The sequence below is a fragment of the Periophthalmus magnuspinnatus genome, chromosome 4 (assembly GCF_009829125.3).
Source record: "Periophthalmus magnuspinnatus isolate fPerMag1 chromosome 4, fPerMag1.2.pri, whole genome shotgun sequence".
Taxonomy (NCBI): Eukaryota; Metazoa; Chordata; class Actinopteri; order Gobiiformes; family Gobiidae; genus Periophthalmus; species Periophthalmus magnuspinnatus.
The window spans coordinates 32,875,285-32,895,502 of record NC_047129.1 but is presented as its reverse complement, the minus strand read 5'-3'; the positions used below and the strand labels follow the sequence as shown (position 1 = coordinate 32,895,502).

Genomic DNA, 20,218 nt, shown 5'->3' with positions numbered 1-20,218 from the left:
CAAGACTAAACCGGGACTAAACCAGGTCTAAACCAGGACTAAACTGGGACTAAACTAAGACTAAACCGGGACTAAACCGGGACTAAACCAGGGTTAAACCGGGACTAAACCAGGACTAAACCAGGTCTAAACCAGGACTAAACCAGGACTTACAGCCTCTTTGATTTCGCAGGAGAAGACGTGGATCTGGAAGTCCTCCGAGCTCCTGTAGCTTTCAGTGAAGGAGAAGCAGTCGCTCTCTACAGCGCCCTCTTTCCCCCGGGCACAGAACAGCACTTTGTAGATGGGGAAGGAGGCGAGTTCTGTGCCTGACGCCTGCTCCACGATCCTACACAAAACACACACACGTTACACGGGGAGTCGTTATTTAAACTGTCATTTTATCCTATTTAAGTGCACAGTAAATGTCAGTTATTATCACAATTTGTCACTCTACAGTTCTGTGCATCGTTATGTCATATTTTACACATTTTAAATCACAATATTCATCGAAAGTGACTTAAAAAGGAAACGAAAACAAAGGTAAAAGAAACACGTTCTGCGGCGATGGGCAAAACGGCTTCTCGAAACCTCTGAAAAAGTCGATTTTGCAGAAGAGATTTGTTTTAAAAAGGAAGTGTAAGGTCAGTTAGGTCACGTTTAAATTCCATAAACGCCGTCACCGTGTCTCCAAATACGACGTGAACTGTTCAAATCAAATAAAACTTTTACGGTTAACGATAGTGACGCGGATTTATTCTTAATTTACAAAAACGGTAAACATGACGGCCGAGTTGTTCGTGTTATAATTTGCTGTTTTGTTTTTCATAAAGTTTATATTTGGACTGTGGGACGAGAGGGATCTGAACAGCTCCAGTTTGTGGGTTGTCAAAAATGTTTTATCCACGTTTTTGGATAATTTAATCCACTTTTAAAACCGGTTTAGCCCTAGATTAGACCTGGAATAGTCCTGTCACAGACCTGGTTGTGCTCGGAAAGCTAAATCTTGTCTTTGGTGGAACTAAATGTGAAAAGTTAAAGAGCTGCTCGTTTAGGTTGAAGATGATATTATAGTTAAAGCGGATCTATTCTGTGAAATGGACTTTTTAGAGTTTTTAACCACGTTCTAGTCGTTTATTCTCATTGAGCCTCTGAACTTACATTTAGAGTGATTCGTGTTGGAGTTTAATCTTTAATCGACTATTTTCAAGATGCCATTTTGCTGATCAACTCCTGTTTTCACCTCCGCCGCACTTCATTCTTCAGCTTTATTTTTTATTTTTATTCTTTATTTTTAGTGTGACGCGCAGCTGTCCGTAGGGGGCGCCGACCGCATTCAGCGCTTTGTTGTGATGACGCACCGTTTCAGACTTGACGTTTCAAAAGAATAATAATGAAATTGTGATTTAAAATGTTCAGATTATAGACACAAACACAACACATCTGCCTTAAATACACGAACATGCAATTAGCACGGATGTAGTGGACAAAAACGATAACTCAGAACAGGGAAAAAAGGGAAAATATTCAGTTTTCAGTCTCGAGAAAACACAAGAAATGACCTTTGGCCGTGGAATATTTGACCCCACCATCATGGACAATATCACAAAAGACACTGTTGACCATTTCAAATATCCTGGACTCGCAATTGATCATAAACTGACTTTTGACTTCCACACTCTGGGCGTTTCAAAAAGATGAAATCAAAGACTTTCTGTTATCTGTACGTTAAAAGGACTCCACGTTTCACCACATTCTGTCCACCAGCATCGTCCAACCTGTCCTCCTGTACTGTCCACTGTGTTTTCTTACCACGCTCACAGTTAAAAACCCTAATTCTTTCACAAAAATATCCCACCTAGCAGCAAAAATCATTGGTCTCCCTCTAAACTCTAAAGCACATGTGTCAAACTCAAGGCCCGGGGGCATAATGCGGCCCGCCACGTCATTTTATGTGGCCCGCGAGAAGGTAAATTAAGGCTTGACTGTCATTTTAAAATAAGTCTGTGCTGCTTTATTGTTTGCGCTGACAAGAAACTAATGAGATTTACCCAACAAGTGACACTGACAAATATTTGCAAATAATCATCCCAAATTGTTCGGGAAGAGGAAAATTGTCGGCATGGAAGGAAGTTTCGAGAAAGACGCTAAAGGTGAATACAAGTTTGTGCTTTACGGAGAAAATCTGTGTGTTTTTTTGTGTTATGAGGCGCGGTCGGTACAATCTACGTCGACGTTTTGACACCGAACACGGAGCTAAGTATGAAAAAGTGAGTCTGCGAGAAAAACGACAAATTGTCCAATAATTAAAAGGCTAAAAAAGTCAGTTTATCAGGAAATACACGTGATATTTGCAAACTGAATAAGTAATAAATACAGAAACAGTTATTTAACAAGTTTAAAAGTAGTTACATTTATTTTACATGACATTTGTTTACATTTAGTGACATTTACTCTGCCGCACAGTCACACCTGGCCCTTGATGGCGGCCATTTTGCTGATGTTACTCGTACAGCACAGACAATAACACAGGACCACACTCATCCACTGCACCGTTACTTTACTCTACCGCCTTCAGGTCGACGACGCAGGACTCTCAGATAATAATAAATAATAAATAATCAGATAATAAAGCACGTTTCAAAAATAGTTTCATACCCACAGCCGTTATTAACCTGAACAATCTATACACCACGAAACTCCGATTATTATTATTATGCACTTTTATAATGTCGTTTACTTGCCTCGGGGACAGTAAAGTAACTAACTAACTCAAAATATAAAGTCTAGTGTTTATGAAACCTTCAAATGATCCTTTCACAAACTGATCAAACCACAGTGACGCTACAGTTTTCACACAAAAGATCCACTTCCTTCATAAACTTCAACTGTCATTTCTGTACAGCTAAAACGTGAGACGCGAGACACAACGTGAGACGAGCCCCGTGCCCCATTTTTCCCATGTATCTGAGTGAAAAAAGCGTCTGGCCCCGGTTCACGTCTCACTCACAGTTTCCGAGCCCCTCCCTTCCTCCCACACTCTAAATTAAAGCTCCAATATGAAACAAAACGGACTCTTCTGAGCGTTAAACTGCGTTATTAAGATGTTTCCTCGTCAAAAACAGACCTGGGGTTGTGTTTTGTTTCATTCACACATGTTTGACTCTTTATTTTTAGTCTCTCTACAACTATCTTAAAGAAACTCCTTTCAAAAGTCAAAGAGTTTGTGTGGACGGTTCAGACGTGTTCAGTTTGTTGTTGTGTCGATACTAAAAAAGTCACATTCACAGAAATGAACCTGTCCTCAAAAGTGTTCAATCTGTTTTTCCTTCTCGCTCCTTCCCTCTTGGATCAGGCTGTCCCTCTGTCCCTCTGTCTGTGTCTCTCTCGTCCTCTCCCTCTGTCTCCCTCTCTCTGTGTCCGTCCCTCATCCCTCACCCCCCCTCCTCTCTCCCACACCTCACTCTCTCTTCCACTGTCTCCCCTCTGTCACTTCTGTCTCCCTCTGTCTCTCCTTTGGTCTCCTTCTTGTCTCTCCTTCTTGTCTCTCCTTCTTGTCTCTCCTTCTTGTCTCTCCTTCTTGTCTCTCCTTCTTGTCTCTCCTTCTTGTCTCTCCTTCTTGTCTCTCCTTCTTGTCTCTCCTTCTTGTCTCTCCTTCTTGTCTCTCCTTCTTGTCTCTCCTTCTTGTCTCTCCTTCTTGTCTCTCCTTCTTGTCTCTCCTTCTTGTCTCTCCTCCGTCTCCCTCCGTCTCCCTCCGTCTCCCTCCGTCTCCCTCCGTCTCTCCTCTCCGTCTCCCTCTCCGTCTCCCCTCCGTCTCCCCTCCGTCTCTCCTGCGTCTCTCCCCTCCGTCTCCCTCAGTCTCCGTCCGTCTCCGTCCGTCTCCGTCCGTCTCCGTCCGTCTCCGTCTCCCCTCTCCGCCTCCCTCTCCCTCTCCGTCTCCCTCTCCGTCTCCCTCCGTCTCCCTCCGTCTCGTCTCCTCTCCTCCTCTTTCTCCCTCCCACTGTCATGGTTCAACCTTGACCCGAGCCCGTCCCTGTCCCGTACCTGACCCGTCCCCGTCCCCGTCCCCATACCTGACTGATCCGTCGGGTCCACAGGGCACGTGTAGCGTGATGGGGATGGGGACGGCGCTCTCCGCTCTGAGCGTGGCCATGGCTCTCTGCGCCTCGGCCTCGTTACGTGGAGCTTTGACCCACGTGCAGCCCAAATACAGCAGCTTATTAAACTGAACACTGCTCTCCTCTGGGACGGGGGGGACGGGGGACGGGTCTGTGGAAGAAAACACACGTTAGACCAAATATTTTAAATCTTATTATGAACAGTCAAAATTCAAATCTGTCAGTCGTCAAAAAGTTGTTCGAGTGAAGCTGCTCGTCCAAGCCTCGTCTTCACTTCTGTGCTTCAGTTTTTGGACGAGCAGCGAAACGTCTTCACTCGAACAACTTTCTGTCCAGTTATAGATTTGATTTTTTTTGTTTATTATGGACCTGGACGACTGAGGGTTTCTACAAACATTATTAAAAACAGATCCACATGTTGAATCAAAGTCTAAAACTTGTCCAAAGTAACACATTTATTCAACCGACTGCTCTGATGAGAAGAAATATATTTAGAACTGACAGATATATTTATATGTGAAGTTTAAGATGTCAGATTCATATAAAAATGCTTAAGTCGACTCTATTATGCTTCATTACCCAAACTACAGGAAGTGAAACACACAGAGGATGTGACCTTTGACCTCAGGAAGTACAACAATGAGCACGACCCGGGCACTTCCACCGCTGAGCTGCTGAGTGCACTTCCCTGTGTCCAGTCAGCACCAACACAGATATGACAGAACTGCACAAGAAACGCTGAAGCGACGAAACGGCGAAGCGGCGAAAAACTGAAGCGACGAAAAACTGAAGCGACGAAAAACTGAAGCGACGAAAAACTGAAGCGACGAAAAACTGAAGCGACGAAAAACTGAAGTGGCGAAACACTGAAGCGGCGAAAAACTGAAGCGACAAAAAACTGAAGCGACGAAAAACTGAAGCGACGAAACACTAAAGCGACGAAATGCTGAAGCGACGAAACGCTGAAGCAACGAAACGCCGAAGTGACGAAAAACTGAAGCCACAAAACACTGAAGCTCTGTGTCTTACTTAGTTTGGAAAAAAATCTAAGATTTTTTTTGAAGAATTGTGTTAGATTTGTGATTCATGTTTAAATGTGGCTTCAGTTCAGAGTAAAATGTGTTTAAAAACTAAAAAGGTTTGCAGTTTTGTCTTCTACTACTAACTAACTACAACTACTACAACTACTACAACTACTACAGGATATTTTCTTAATCCCAGAGGCGTTTCTTTGCGTTTTGATAATGGCGCCTACTCAAACTCCCAAACTTTCTCCCAAATACACAGAAATAAACCTGTTACAAATATGTGCTTTTATTTTGAAAAGCTGAGAGCGCAACACAGGTCAGTGAAAGGCGTAGTACTTCTCCTCCTGTGAAACTTCCCCTTTTAGAACGCTGAGTCAAACAGAGCAGTACGTGGGAGGACTAGTAGTAGTAGTAGTAGTAGTTGTAGTAGTAGTATGATATGTCAGACATTTCCATGGAAACAAAAAAAAGTCACTTCCCAAAAGGTCTGTGATGATTCAGTTAACAGCCCAAAGGAAATAAACGTAAGAACTAAAACTGAAATCTTTGCAGTTTACCAGTTTGGATCGAATGTTCCGCAGTGTGGCATTAAAAGCCGACGGCACCGTTAAGGGTCCACGTCTTTAGGCAGTCTCTGGTTTAAACTGCAGCGATTGTACTGCAGTTTCGTGAGCGTGTACCTGCAGCGGAGGCTCTCGGGGTCTGGATCTTTGGTTCCTCGTGTTTCTCCATCTTCTCGGTGCTGCTCTTCTCCTCTTCGTCTTCGTCGTCGTCGTCCAGCACCTCCTCCAGAGCCTTCTCCAGCTGCTCGTCCCCGTTACAGGACATCTGAAACACACGGACAGTAAACACTACCATAACTGGGGACTTAATGTCATTTTTACGGCGTTATCTCTTTAAAGGAGTTTGTAAATCATCTTTTTCTTCAGCTGAACTCTGCGCAAATCTGTGTTTTCGAATGAAGTTGCGTTTCATTTTTGTTGGTATTTCAACAAAAACACTGCGACCGTTAGACTTTATTTAAATAACTCTGGGTGGAGTCTTCATAAAGGTGTTGGTCTAAACAGAAGCATGTCCACACACGTTTACTACACCTTTAACTCCACTTTAAAACTACAAAAGACACGAGCAGTTTAATGCTGTAATCCAAAGAGTTTCCTGCAGCGTGACATGAAAAATCACATTTCTAAAGAGTTACACAAAAACCAGGGGGCGCTCTGGGGTCGAGAGTTTAAGCTAAAAGTCGATATTAATAATTAAAATTTTTCCAAACTTTTCTGAAAAACAGTTGTCCTGTGGTGTGACTGACGTGTTTCCTGAGAAAAATACTTCTTAAAGATGGGACAGTTACATAAGTATTAAAGTAGAACTAGAGACGTACTGAGTGACTTATTTGTACTGAATGTCCAGCAGGGGGCAGGAGAGGTCACTCTACAGAGCAGGTGAAAATGTCTTAAATTTAAAACGTTAAAACTATAATTATAAGGTTTCTTAAAAGCGAGAAGAGCCGATTTATTTTGTAAATCATTTTGATATGTTTTTATAAAAGCGTCACACCCAAAATGTCAAGTTCCACATTATAATTATAATAAAACCTGCACAGAGTAAACTTCATTAATTTACTTTACAGAGACAGAGTTGACTGGGCCAAACAGCAGTGACCCTGAGGACTCTGTCAATCAACAAATGTATTTTTTATATTTTACTTAGGCAGGGCAAGTTTATTTGTAAAGCACATTTGGTACACAAAGTAATTTAAAGTGTTTTATAGAATAAGAACTAACAACAAATCAAAACATAAATAATCACAAATAACCATCATAAAGTGAACATTAAAGGAGAAAAGTGCAGAATAAAACCCTTTCAGTCACAGCAGATAAACAGAACTGAGTCTGGATTTAAACTTTGTCAAAGTCGAGGTCTGAGTCACATCTTCAGGAAGAATGTTCAGGTTTAAACTGAACAAAACGAACACTGATTCAACAGGTTTAGTCCTGGTTTAGTCCTGGTTTAGTCCTGGTTTAGTCCTGGTTTAGTCCTGGTTTAGTCCTGGTTTAGTCCTGGTTTAGTCCTGGTTTAGTCCTGGTTTAGTCCTGGTTTAGTCCTGGTTTAGTCCTGGTTTAGTCCTGGTTCAGTCCTGGTTCAGTCCTGGTTCAGTCCTGGTTTAGTTCTAAACCAGGACTGAACCAGGACTAAACCAGGAGTATTTCATATTAAAACCACAGTATGTACCTTAGACTAATAATAAAGTTGTTTTTTTTCATTTTAATTACATTTACTGCATTGAAAGAAAAACATGCGCCTCACTGTGGCCTTGAGGAGCGCCCCCTGCTGCTTGTTTCCATAGAAATGTTCTTCCTTTGACTATAATCTTCCACAGTATGGCATTAAACTTATCTATCTCCATGCAGAATAATCAAAAGTATGGGTTTAACTCTCCGTTTCCATGGTGACAAGCTTTAAGTTTGAGCAGGCAGTGGTTCTTAAAAACGTGAAAATGTTGACATCATCGTATCAATATCCTTCACACTTTTACCTTGAGTCTGGGTCTGCCCTCTGAACTCTGCGGAGACCCGGCGTTTGACTGGACCAGGACGAACTCTTCGCTGGTCACCGTGGCGACAGATTCAGTGGAGCCGCTCACTTTGCCCAGAGACGCGCGGTCCGCCATGTTTGGGACCGGCCACTAGGGGTCAGCAGCAGCGAGACGGAGGTGACAGCTGCCCCCCGTCACCAGCCCCGCCACAGCTCCGCTCAGAAGGACCCTGGGAACGACAAAAACGTAACAGATTTTGGTTTTGCACGACTGTTGGTTATTTTTATGAGCAAAAAAATCTAAAACTTTAACGATCCATATTACGCAAAACTGACTCTTGAGTTTTAAGACGTGTTATGATCTTCAAAAACACATCTGGAGTTTTGTTTTGTTTCACTCACACGTTTGAGTTATTATTACCGTGTTTTCCGGAGTATAAGTCGCTCCGGAGTATAAGTCGCTCCGGAGTATAAGTCGCTCCGGAGTATAAGTCGCACCGGAGTATAAGTCGCTCCGGAGTACAAGTCGCTCCGGAGTACAAGTCGCTCCGGAGTACAAGTCGCTCCGGAGTACAAGTCGCTCCGGAGTACAAGTCGCTCCGGAGTATAAGTCGCACCAGCCAAAAAATGCATAATAATGAATGAAAAAAAAACATATTTCACACTCTGTTCCACCTTGTGATGTCATGAAGTGGTAGTTTTCAACTCCTTTTACCTTTAGTTCTGTAGAGATTAGCAATTCCAGGGTATGGAGTTTAAAAACACAGTGGAGCACTTCCTGTATCACCACATGATGACATCACACATTAAACAACAAAATAAAGTGTTTTTAGACAAAGAATTACGACAATACGAACAATATAAACCAGGGCGGCAAGATAAATCACAACAGAATCAAAAGTTGAAAAAAACACAACTGTCTTCTCCTGTCTTATTCTGCATAAAAACGTCTAACCCTGTAGTTTAACTCTGTATAAACATCTTCTGAAATGTGATTCTTGTGTTAAATATGAACTTTGAACAGAATCACATGATTAAAACATAAAACACAGCTCTAATCACGGTGCGACATGTCCCGTCTCCTCATAAAGTGGATTAAGTCTTATAAAAAACACACTTCGACACTTGTTTTAATTGTCAAATAAAACAAAAAAAAAGCATTTCTTCTCACCTGACCTCTGACCAGACGCTAAAGCCAGTCAGACCCATAGACTGCTAATATAAACGGACATAGCTAACCTGCTAGCCGCTACGTTCCAAATAGAAAGTGATCGTGGGCGCGCTCCCGACTCTGGCTCCAATTCACTTTCTATCAAAAAACTGTGCCTCCTCCTGTCTGTACCTGCTCATTTTGGTCTTAAATGTTCATATTAACCCGCTCTACATGATCCTGGGGTTTTTATTTTGCTATTGTGTCCGTAAATTTGAGCCACTTCCCTCTGGCTACAGCCCATTGGGACCAGAACCTCTCGTCATAAGAACACTTAAAACATAAAAACACTTTATAATATTTACACTAAACTGGACACTTTACAACACCGGTCACCTTAATAAGTCATGTTTGCACTGTTGTTCTGTATATATCTACCTCTAAGTATTTTATTTTTAAGCATATCTTTTTTTAACTTTGTGCATGCACTTATTTCTACTTACTCATTGTTTTTATGTTGCACTTTATAATCAAAGAAAGTTCCTAGTTTGTGAGCTGTTTTCACTGACAATAGCAATAAAAGTCTTCTGATTCTGCTCTGAAATCAAGATAAAAAACATTAATAGCAGACAAATCAGGCGCCTTTTTCCCCCCGTTAGCGTTAGCAACAGGTTTGATTGACAGCGTTGCTAAGCGCCTGCTCCCTGCCAAACCAGTGGTGTGGGCGGGAAGAGGAGTTACCTTCAACAGCCTCGCTCCGGATCGACTCCTCTGGCTCCAGATTCGCCGCCATAACCGCTCTAGCCTCGACGAGCTTCATTTGAACGCTACTTATGAACCGCAGAGATCGTAAGTTTAACCTTTGTTTAATATCTGTTTATGAATGAGACACTATAATTACCTTTAAGGAGCAGCGTCACACTCCTGTTCCTCGCTGTGTTTAATCACTTAAATAAAGCCGAGGTGAAAAAGAAAACAAAAAACTAGACGCAAAAGACGTCAAAGATCATCTACTGAAATTGAAAGAGGTGTCACTCTGCATTACTATAGTGAGCAGCAAAGATCCTTAAACGCACAGACCTCTCACTTGGACTAGTTTGTGAAGAAAATGTTTATTTAATAGTTTGTTTTTTTTATTAATTAAACTTATAGGCTTCTAACTTGTCCGATAAAGCTCACGAGAGTCAATTTTGTGCATTAAGTCGTGTTCTAATGCCGTTTCCTCCTCAATAACAGACCTGGAGTAGTGTTTTGTTTCATTCACAAAGCTCAGATCAGAAAATAGCGTAATACGGGCCCTTTAATAAATCATTACGTCGCTCAGCTCCAGTGTTTGGTCTGGAGCTCTGAAGACATTCTTATGGTAATGAGATCAGGGTGAGATAAGGAGACGCGCACAGACACAACAGGAAGTGGCCACCTGAACAGGAAGTGCGCGCAACAACAGTCTCTTTAACACGACACTTTGCGGTTTATGTAAATGTACCGCGGTGTGAGTATCTGTCACGCTCTCAGCTGTGTGTGTTTTATGTAAAAAAAAAAAAGAAAGGTGAGGCGTCTCGGGGTTTTACAGACGGACTCCCTCCATCGTGTCTCCAGCAAATAGACTGTGTAAAAGACGTGGACTAAGTGAGCGTGATGTCGCCCACAGCGTTTCAGCTCCACTCAAGTGAAGCTAATTGAGGCTAACAGTTATAGCGGCTAATTTGGAGCAGAGTTTCGTATTAGGAATCCCGACTGCGAGTGTCATAGCAACCAAAGAGCCAATCCGGAGCGAGGCTGTTAAAGGTAACGCCCCTTCCCGCCCGGACCACTGGTTTAGCAGGGAGTGGGCACTTAGCAATGCTGTCAATCAAACCTGTTGCTAACGCTAGCGGGAGTGACCTCGGGGAAAGAAGGCGCCTGATTTGTCTGTTATTAATGTTCATATCTTGAGTTACGGATGCAGTAGCAAAATAAAAACCCCAGGATCATGTAGAGGGTTAAGACGAACATTTAAGACCAAAATGACGAGTCTGACAGCAGCAGGTACAGAGAGAGGGGACAGTTTGTCAAAAAAAAAAAAAAAACAACTCAAAATAACCAAAAAATAAATAAAAAGAACTAAAAAATGAAAAAAACTACTAAAAATAACAGAAAAAACAAAAATGACGAGTCTGACAGCAGAGAGGGGACACGGTTTATCAATAGAAAGTGCACTGGAGCCAGAGTCGATGGAGCCGGAAGTGTGTCCACGCTCACTTCCTGTTTGGATCACGGCGGCTAGCAGGTTAGCTATGTCCATTTATATAAACAGTCTATGCTCCAGCCAGAACTAAACACAGCCAGCCGTCCAATCAGATCTGTTTATTTCAGTGACATATGAAACGAAGGAGCTCATTGGTCACTTACGATTTACAAAAATAAAATCACATTTCTCTCACATCAGATCAAGTTTAGCGCTTCCACACGGACCGACCATGCATGTCCCTGATTGGCTCTTTAAATTGTTTGCAGATTATACTGAGCAGCAGTAAAGGCGTGTGGTTTAGAGAGCGACAGATTTTGGAGAAGTTTATTCAAAGTTAGAACTTAAAGAGGACCTATTGTGTTCGTGTTTGCTCTATAGTTATAATCTGTGACACTTGTGAATCATTCTGTTATAATTTACACATTTTAAATCACAATATTCATCTAAAACGACTTAATAAAACAAAAAAATCCACTGACTTCCGCGTTAGAAAACTGCAGTGTCCAATGGGAGCTGACGTCGGCGTAAACAACATCACAACAAACCGCCGCGTAGCTGTCAGCGCCCCCTGTGGACAGCTGCACGTCGCACTAGAGCAGCACTTTTTTTTTTAACATTTGTACCAAAATGACGACGCGACGCTGCCGAATCTACGAGCATCAACGATTTAAGAAAATAAAACTGTAGAAAGAAGCGCGGACGTCACAGCGGAGGTGAAAACGGGAGTTGATTTGCAAAACGGCGTCTTAAAAATAGTCGATTAAAGCTTAAACTCAAACATGAATCGCTCCAACTGAAACTTCAGGTGAGTAAATGCGGAGAGGAAAACAACCAGAACACGGTCAAAAGCTGAAAAGTCCATTTTGCAGAGTAGGTTTAACAAAATAGTTTTGTGTTTTTTTTTCTGAGACGTGCTCAAACCTGCAGTGAAAATGTGTTTGTAAAATTCCTTCACCCACAAACAGGAGGAGCAGGGATCTGTTTACTGTTTACAGATTTATTTCCACAAGACGAGATACGAGATACTTTCACTTTGGCAGATCAGTTTCAGATTATGCCTCACATTTTTTTATTTATTTGATGTAATATTGTTCGTTTTGCCTCCTCCTCCTGCTGCTCCTCCTGAAATGTTGTTCCTTTGGCTGTAATATTCCACAGTACGGCATAAAAGAGTATTGCGAAGTGCGGTTTTAAACTTTTAACTTTCTATTTCATTGGAATCATCTCAGTGACGTGCCATCTCCAGAAAGTTACACAGTGCTGCTTTAAGCTACGTTAATTCACGAAAACCCAAATTTTAAAAAGGTCCGATATTGCACAAAACTGACTCTTGTGAGCGTTAAGTCGTGTTTTAACGCCGTTTCCTCCTCAGAAAACAAACCTGGAGTTGTGTTTTGTTTCAGTAACACTTAATTATTAGTCTGTGACATCTCCAAAGCTCAAAAACGCTCTGTTCCACCTTGTGATGTCATCAAGTGGTAGTTTTCAAGCTTCTTTTACCTTTAGTTCAGTAGAGATTTGTCAATTCCAGGACTGAAAATTGTTGTACCAAACAATCGTGAAGTGAGTATGGAGCACTTCCTGTACCACCGCATGACATCACAAGGTGGAACGGGGGCGTTTTTCGGTTTGAGAGAAGAGCTCGGAAGCTTAAATCCGCGAGGTTCGTGCGTTAAACATGTGCGAATGAAACAAAACAAAAAAAAACACAACTCCGGGTCTGTTTTTTAATGAGGAAATCACATTATAACAGATAATAAAACAGCGTAACATGAGCTTTAATTCACAATATGTCCTTTTCGCCGCACGAACAGACACCGGCCTGAACTTTTAATCAGAAACACCCGTCCGCCATTAGCGCCGACAAAGAACCGGAGCTAATCAGATTCGGAACATGTGACATCATTCAGGGACGTTCGTTAAGTCTCCTCTGACATAACGAGTCCATTCACAGACAAAAGGGAGAGCCCGGGTCATGTGACAGTCATATTTATGTGATAACAACGAAGCAAAGTATCATGGGAAAAAAAAAAGACCCGCACTTGAGCCCTGTGTGTGCTGGTAAATGGTTTGCAATGTAAACAGCAAAAGGTTTACCCACAACTGCTCTAAAGCCTCTAAATATTAACAGAACTCGAGAGCGGGGAGATAGCGTCCGGCTTTGTTCCATCTGGAGCAAAGGAGAGTGTTTTTTCATTAGCGCTACAACTCGGAAGGCTTACGGAAAACTGAACGAGATTAGGGCCGCGTGAAATGGGGGGAAATTGAATTATTTTGATGGCGTTGCGTTGCGATTCCCATAAGCGCATTGTAAACGACTTTGAATTACACACAGACTGTTTATATAAATGGAACGTAGCTAACCCTGCTAGCCGCCGCGTTACAAACAGGAAGTGATCGTGAGCGCGCTTCCGGTTCCATCATCTCTGGCTTCAGTTCACTTTCTATTGATAAACTGTGTCCTCTCTTTCTGCACCTGCTGCTGTCAGACTCGTCATTTTGGTCTTAAATGTTCGTATTAATCCTCTACAGGATCCTGGGGTTCAATTTTTTGAGATATTTTGTGTTTATTTTTTTATTTTAATTTATTATTATTATTATTATTATTATTATTATTATTATTATTATTATTATTATTATTATTATTATTAATTAATTAATTAATTTATTTATTTATTTTTTATTTTGAGATTTTTATTTATTTTATTTTTTTGTTTTTTTTGTTATTATTATTATTTATTTATTTTTATTTTTTGTTATTTTGAGTTGGGTTTTTGTTATCTTTATTATAATTATTTTGTTGTTTTAAGTTTTTTTTGGTTTACTTTCTTTTTTTAATTATTTTGAGGGTTTTTTTTGTTTGTTTTTTATTATTTAGAGTTTTTTTTTTTTTTATTTATTTGTTTTTTGGAAAAACTATGTCCTCTCTGTACCTGCTGCTGTCAGACTCATCATTTTGGTCTTAAATGTTCGTATTAACCCTCTACATGATCCTGGGGTTTTTATTTCACTTTTGTGTCTGTAAATCAAGATAAGAACGATAATAACAGACAAATCAGGCGCCTTCTTTCCCCGAGGTCACTCCGTTAGCGTTAGCAACAGGTTTGATTGACACTCACTCAGTCCACCATAAAAAGAGAGGATATTATTTCCATTTCTGTTTTGTTTTTTTGTTTTTCTTTAGGGTTAAGCTTGCGATTCTGCATCAACTCAAACTGTGATTTCTGTTTGATTGTGATTAACTGACGCATCCAGTTTATTTGAATCATAATCGAAATCATTATAATTTGGGAGAGAGTCGTGAGAATGAGCTACTTTTTTTCACTCATGGAAACTCCAGTGAGATTAAAGGTTTTAAATGACGCAAAAGTGACTCTGCTGAGCTTTAAATCATGTTCTAATCCCGTTACAACCTCAAAAACAGACCTGGAGTTGGGTTTTGTTTCATTCACACATGTTTGACTCGCACTTTATTATTAGTCCGTCACATCTCCAAAGCTCAAAACGCTCTGTTCCACCTTGTGATGTCATCAAGTGGTAGTTTTCACATCAACAGCTCCTTTCACCTTTTAGTTTAGTAGACAATCCAAACTAATCTCTCTACATTTTTTCATACAGATCGACGTCAGTCTCGCCTCCACGTCCTCTGTCACGTCTCAAGTCCGGTCCAACACAATCGTCCAATCGGATTTGTTTATTTCAGTGACACGTGTGAAACGCAGGAGCTCATTGGTCGCCGTCATTTACAAATAAAATCACATTTCTCTCACCTCAGTTTAACAGAGTTTAGGCTTTGCTCATTGATTCTACAGAAATCAGCCATGTTTTTCAGCCTCCTGTGATATTTTCTTATTTATTTATTTTATTCCGATACAAATAGCCCATGTTCCTGATTGGCTAATCCACCTGTCAATCACTCCCGTCTGAAAACGGTCAGATACAGCGGTGACCAAACTCACGTCGTCATAAAGTATTCGCAAATCCAGGGCTGAAATGATCCAAATGATTCTAGAAATGAAGGTGTGTTTAAAAACACAGCGGAGCACTTCCTGTATCGCCACACGATGACATCACGAGGTGGAACAGAGTGTTTTCAGTTTGAGAGAAAAGAACTCAGCCTAAATATGCAAGGTTTGTGCATTAAACGGGAGTGACTTAACCAAACGCAACTCTGGGTGTGTTTGCGATGAGGAAACGTTATAACAGAACAGAAAATAGCGCAATACGGCTTTTAACGTTCCATCACTTCCTCGTTTATTACAAAAGTTTAATAGTAACTTATAATTAGACGCACACGCCCTGAGATTAGCGGCCCTGCTTCTCCTGTTGGCCCAGTTGGCAGCAGCTTCACCAAAAACACGAGGAAAAGTTCAACTGAAGCGTTTGCAAGTGACAAATCAACCGATACGTTTGTGGTGACGTCACGCTGGAGGTCTGCGGCGAAACGCTCAGGGGTTACCATGGAGACGCGACGTACACATTAGCAAACGCTGTGAAAAAAAACTTTAAAAATCGACGGAAATCTCAATAAAAAAATACAAAAAGGATTTAAAACGGCACATTTTCAGGAGCGTGTGAACAATCCGAGCGTTCGTGTTCCCGTTTAGTTTGATTTTGAGTTTGATTTTCGACAAAAACGTGAGAGCGGCTAACTGAAAAACCCGTCGGCTAACGCTAGCTAGCTTGTGACTGTAATGTTATTCTAGAGGGACTTGTTTAACAGCACAAAGCATCTCACCTGTTGTAGTTCCAGCTAAATGGTTAAGATTAAGTTAAAACAAAGCTCAGATTAAAGTCTAACAAAGCCTCAGACAGAGCAGTGCCTACAGTTAGCGTCACACCCATGGGGAATGTTGGTGACATCGGCCGCAAAGTATCAACATAGACAATAATAAGACACAAGCGATTAGTGCTAATGATTATTTCTATAGCACAATATAAATAATCGTTTGCAGTAATCAGGAAATGTACTGCTGACACGTTCATCGCTAAATAAACGTTGCAGCTTTTCTGTAATAATAATAATAATAATAATAATAATACATTTTATTTATAACGCACTTTACATTCGAACAACAAATCTCAAAGTGCTACAGTAAAAAAGACATTAAAAACAGAAGACAATTAACATTAAAAAGAGGAAATAAATAAACCAAACGCTTCATAAACGTCCTGACACATCACCGTCTCACATTCTCAGCTGAGTGAACTTCCTTTGACTCACAGATTCCACCCGCTCAAGTCGGCGTCATATGTCACGCTCTAACAACGTTCTTGTTTTAAGCGCGTTTCACTTTCTACAGTTAAAATAAACGAGTGAAGTACATCTGCATATTTACAGAGACGTGCCGCGCTCGCGTCTCTGTACTTTCGCACATTTTAAATCACAATACTCATCTAAAACGACTTGATAAAAGAAACAAAAGCGCCGACTTCTAACTGTAGACTTCCGCGTCGTCGCAACAAAGAGCCGCGTGGCTGTCGGCGCCCCCTACGGACAGACGCACGTCGCACTAGAGCAGCAGATCATTTTTGTTTGTAGCGAAATGACGACGCGACGCTGCAGAATTCTACGAGTATCAACGATTAAGAAAGTAAAACTGGAGGAGGAAGTGCGGACGTCACAGTGGGCGTGTCACAGTGGGCGTGTCACAGTAGGCGTGTCACAGTAGGCGTGTCACAGTAGGCGTGTCGCAGAGGAGGTGAAAACAGGGGTAGATCAACAAAACGGCGTCAGGAAAATATGCGATTTAAGATTACTCAAACGTAAATCACCGCAAATACAACTCCAGGTGAATAAATGGTGAAACGACTATAACACGATTCGATTTCGCAGAAAAAGTCTGATTATAGTAATGATTATTAATGATTTAATAACAGCATGTACGGCAGAGGAAAGACCTACAAAAAATCTACAACGTCATCCGATTATCGTCTCTGAATGACAGAACTTAATGACATAAAGGGCGAACGAAATGGGAGTAAATGGTCACGAGCCAAATAAATGAGTTTTAATAAGTAACTGAAAGGAACCCGCTTCTCCTGAGAAATCACACTTCACCGATGGTTAAACCCTCCTGTCGAACTCACGCCGGGACATAAACGACTCCCTGTGGCATTAGGGAAACAGGAGACTAAAACGCTGTTACGTCTCTATGTATCTGACCCAAACTGCACTCACAAGACTACACCTGCAGGGGGAGCTCTTGCTAAAACTACTATTATTAATACAGAAAAAAAAAGTACAAGGAAAAAATGTGCTCATATAAAGACAGATTAAACTTGTGAGTCATGAGTTTAATTTACATTTTTTACAGATAAATACCAAACTCTTCAGCTCAGTCACTCGCTCATTTCTCCTTTCTACTGTTGCCCCATAGAAATCTTTATAATCTAAATAAAATGATTAGTTGATGATTACACATTTTGGTCGACCAAGAGTCCATCAACCGATCGATCAACTAAACAGCATGTATTTGTTTTTTTGTTGTTTTTTTTTGGGTCGACCAGCTGCCCAAAGAATCCACGTAAAACTTTATTTGAGCACTAAAAGGATCAAGTGAGTGTAACGTCACCCGCCGCGTTCAGCTCCAGTCAAATGAAGCTCGTCGAGGCTGGAGCGGTTATAGCGGCGAATTTGGAGCCGAGTTTCATGTCAAGAATTCCGGCCGCGAGTATCACAGCAACCAAAGAGCCAATCTGGAGCAAAGCTGTTGAAGGTAACGCCCCTTCCCGCAAACAACGATGATTTGGCGGTGGACAGGGGCTTAGCAACGCTGTCGATCAAAGCTGTTGTTGAAGCTAGCAGGAGCGACCTCAGGGAAAGAAGGTGCCTGATTTGTCTGTTATTAATGTTCATGTCTTGATTTACAGACACAAATAGTGAAATAAAAACCCCAGGATCATGTAGAGGGTTAATACAGAACATTTAAGATCAAAATGAGTCTGACAGCAGCAGGTACAGAGAGAGGACACAGTTTGTCAAAAAAAAATAAAAAAATAAACTCAAAATAATACAAAAAAAATCAAATAAATAACGAAAAAATGAAGAAAAAAAAACTACAAATAACAGAAAAAATAAAGAAAAAAACTCAAAATAAAAAAATAAATAAAAATGATAAAAAATAAAAAATAACTAAAAAAAACAAAACTTAAAAGGTAAACTCAAAAATGAACCACAGGATAATGTAGAGGGTTAATACGAACATTTAAGACCAAAATGACGAGTCTGACAGCAGCAGGTACAGAGAGAGAGGACAGAGTTTGTAAAAAATAATAATAATAAACACAAAATAACCAAAAAATAAATAAAAATAAATAAAAAACGAAAAAAACAACTAAAAATAACAGAAAAAATAAAGAAAATAAACAAAAATATTAACATAATAATATATATATATATAATATAACAAAAATACTCAAATTTAAAAAAAATAATAATAATAATAAAAAATAACTAAAAAATAAATAAATAAAAAAAAAAAACACTTAAATTTAAACTCAAAAATGAACCCTAGGATCATGTAGAGCGGGTTAATACGTAATGTAAAGTGAATTGGAGCCAGAAGCGCACCCTTGATCACTTCTTATCTGAAACGCAGGTTAGCCATGTCCATTTTTATAAACAGTCTATGAAGAAGACACACAAAACATGACCACGCTGCTGTCTTATCCACTTTGTAGTAGTAAAACAGGGCTGTGGATGAGTTTGTAGTCATTTCAACATAATAATCTAAATTGGCCTTACATATCAACCCAAAAATATCTGCGGATCTTATCGGTAAGTGTTTTCTCTACACAATCGATCAGAAAAATAAATAAAAAACATCTCTAGTCGATCTCTAGTCTTGTGGTCATTCGTTACCACGCAGCCGAAATTTACTTTGCTTGTCTCCGTGAAATGTAACACAACAGGCCACTGTGGAACATCCAATGCAAATCAACCAGATCAACAAAAAAAATAGTCAAATTTGCTGCTCCAAACTTTGAACTCTGATCCAAACCACGTGATTTACTGATAGAGGACTGGCTGCAGACATTAGTCCAGTAAAAGGACTCAAGATGATCACTGAGCATCACAGATTATTTATTGGATTAACTGCAATGCACAGCTGTAATGTGGAGTTAATACATAATCAATTATCGCACTAAATCAATACAGGACGGGCCTAATCTCTGTGTTATAGCATCATTACATTATACAAACACAATAGCATCACCTCCAAAGCGTGCACACACTTAGCTGGGGCTGTTTTCCTTTACCATCCCGTGAAAACTCTGCTCAAACTAAGTGCTAACCCTGCTGACATGTACACGTAGACTCTCATGTGCTTCGCCTTAGCACGCTGCAACTTATTTACACAGCTCCAGCGCAGGGATTCGGGACATTTTAGCACTTTTGGCGCAGAGACAGCATCTGAACGTGCGCTTCTGGACGGGGAGGTGCACATCCAACCCCGTGTGACAGGTAAACTCCGGCTCTACCGACAGGAAGTGCCCCCCAAACCCCCCGCACAGATAAAGCCCAGGCTGGGGAAGCTAATGCTAAGCTAACCACAACAGTCGGGAGGCACTGGTTTTGGGAGCATCGGGCTAGCCTCCCTGTTAGCATCGCGAGCTACACGGCAAGATTACAAAAGAAATGCGGGATGTTTGTAGTTATTTGGCACAGACATGGTGTTAAAAGTGTGAATGATGCGTGTGAAAGAGCTGTCAGCTTACAGTTTGGGAGCGGTGTGGAGTTGTGCCGTGTTAGCTTAGCCGCCGCTGCTCCTGCCGCTGCTGTCACTGGGTTCACAGCGAAGATCGTGTGTGCGGACAGATGGATCACTGCGCGCGCCGTCCCCCGGGAGTGTGAGCTCAGTGCGCATGCGCCGTGCTGATGAGTTTCATCTCCTCTGGCTACGCATACCTCAGTGTCAACAGGAGACCGCAGGGTGGAGGTTGTCCCGGGAGAAAGAGGTGGATTTAAATGTAGTTTGATGCCAGAGTGGGCGTCCTGTTAAAAAAAAATTGTCTTTTTTTTTTTAAATTTATTTTGAAGATTTTTTTTTTTTTTTGCTTTGTTTTTTTAATTAACGATCCCCTCTGTAACTTTTCTGGTGGAGGGTCTGGTGTGCGTTTTTGCTTTATCTAAAATGTTCCAGCATGGCATTAAATTTAAAGGTCCTATACAGTG

General features: G+C 40.9%; 1 protein-coding gene across 1 annotated transcript in view; it reads right to left on the bottom strand.

Moving 5' to 3' along the window:
- rabgap1l (RAB GTPase activating protein 1-like) overlaps window positions 1-19,841 on the bottom strand; it is a 181,936-nt gene extending 162,095 nt beyond the window's left edge. Inside the window, exons 1-5 of the mRNA XM_055221068.1 lie at window positions 19,762-19,841; window positions 7,662-7,890; window positions 5,806-5,953; window positions 4,053-4,248; window positions 154-328 (exon numbers count right to left, since the gene is read on the bottom strand). Coding sequence (XP_055077043.1) covers window positions 154-328; window positions 4,053-4,248; window positions 5,806-5,953; window positions 7,662-7,796 — 654 coding nt within the window. The 5' untranslated portion in view covers window positions 7,797-7,890; window positions 19,762-19,841. The remainder of the gene's footprint in view (window positions 1-153; window positions 329-4,052; window positions 4,249-5,805; window positions 5,954-7,661; window positions 7,891-19,761) is intronic.
- Between the last annotated feature and the right edge of the window lie 377 nt (window positions 19,842-20,218).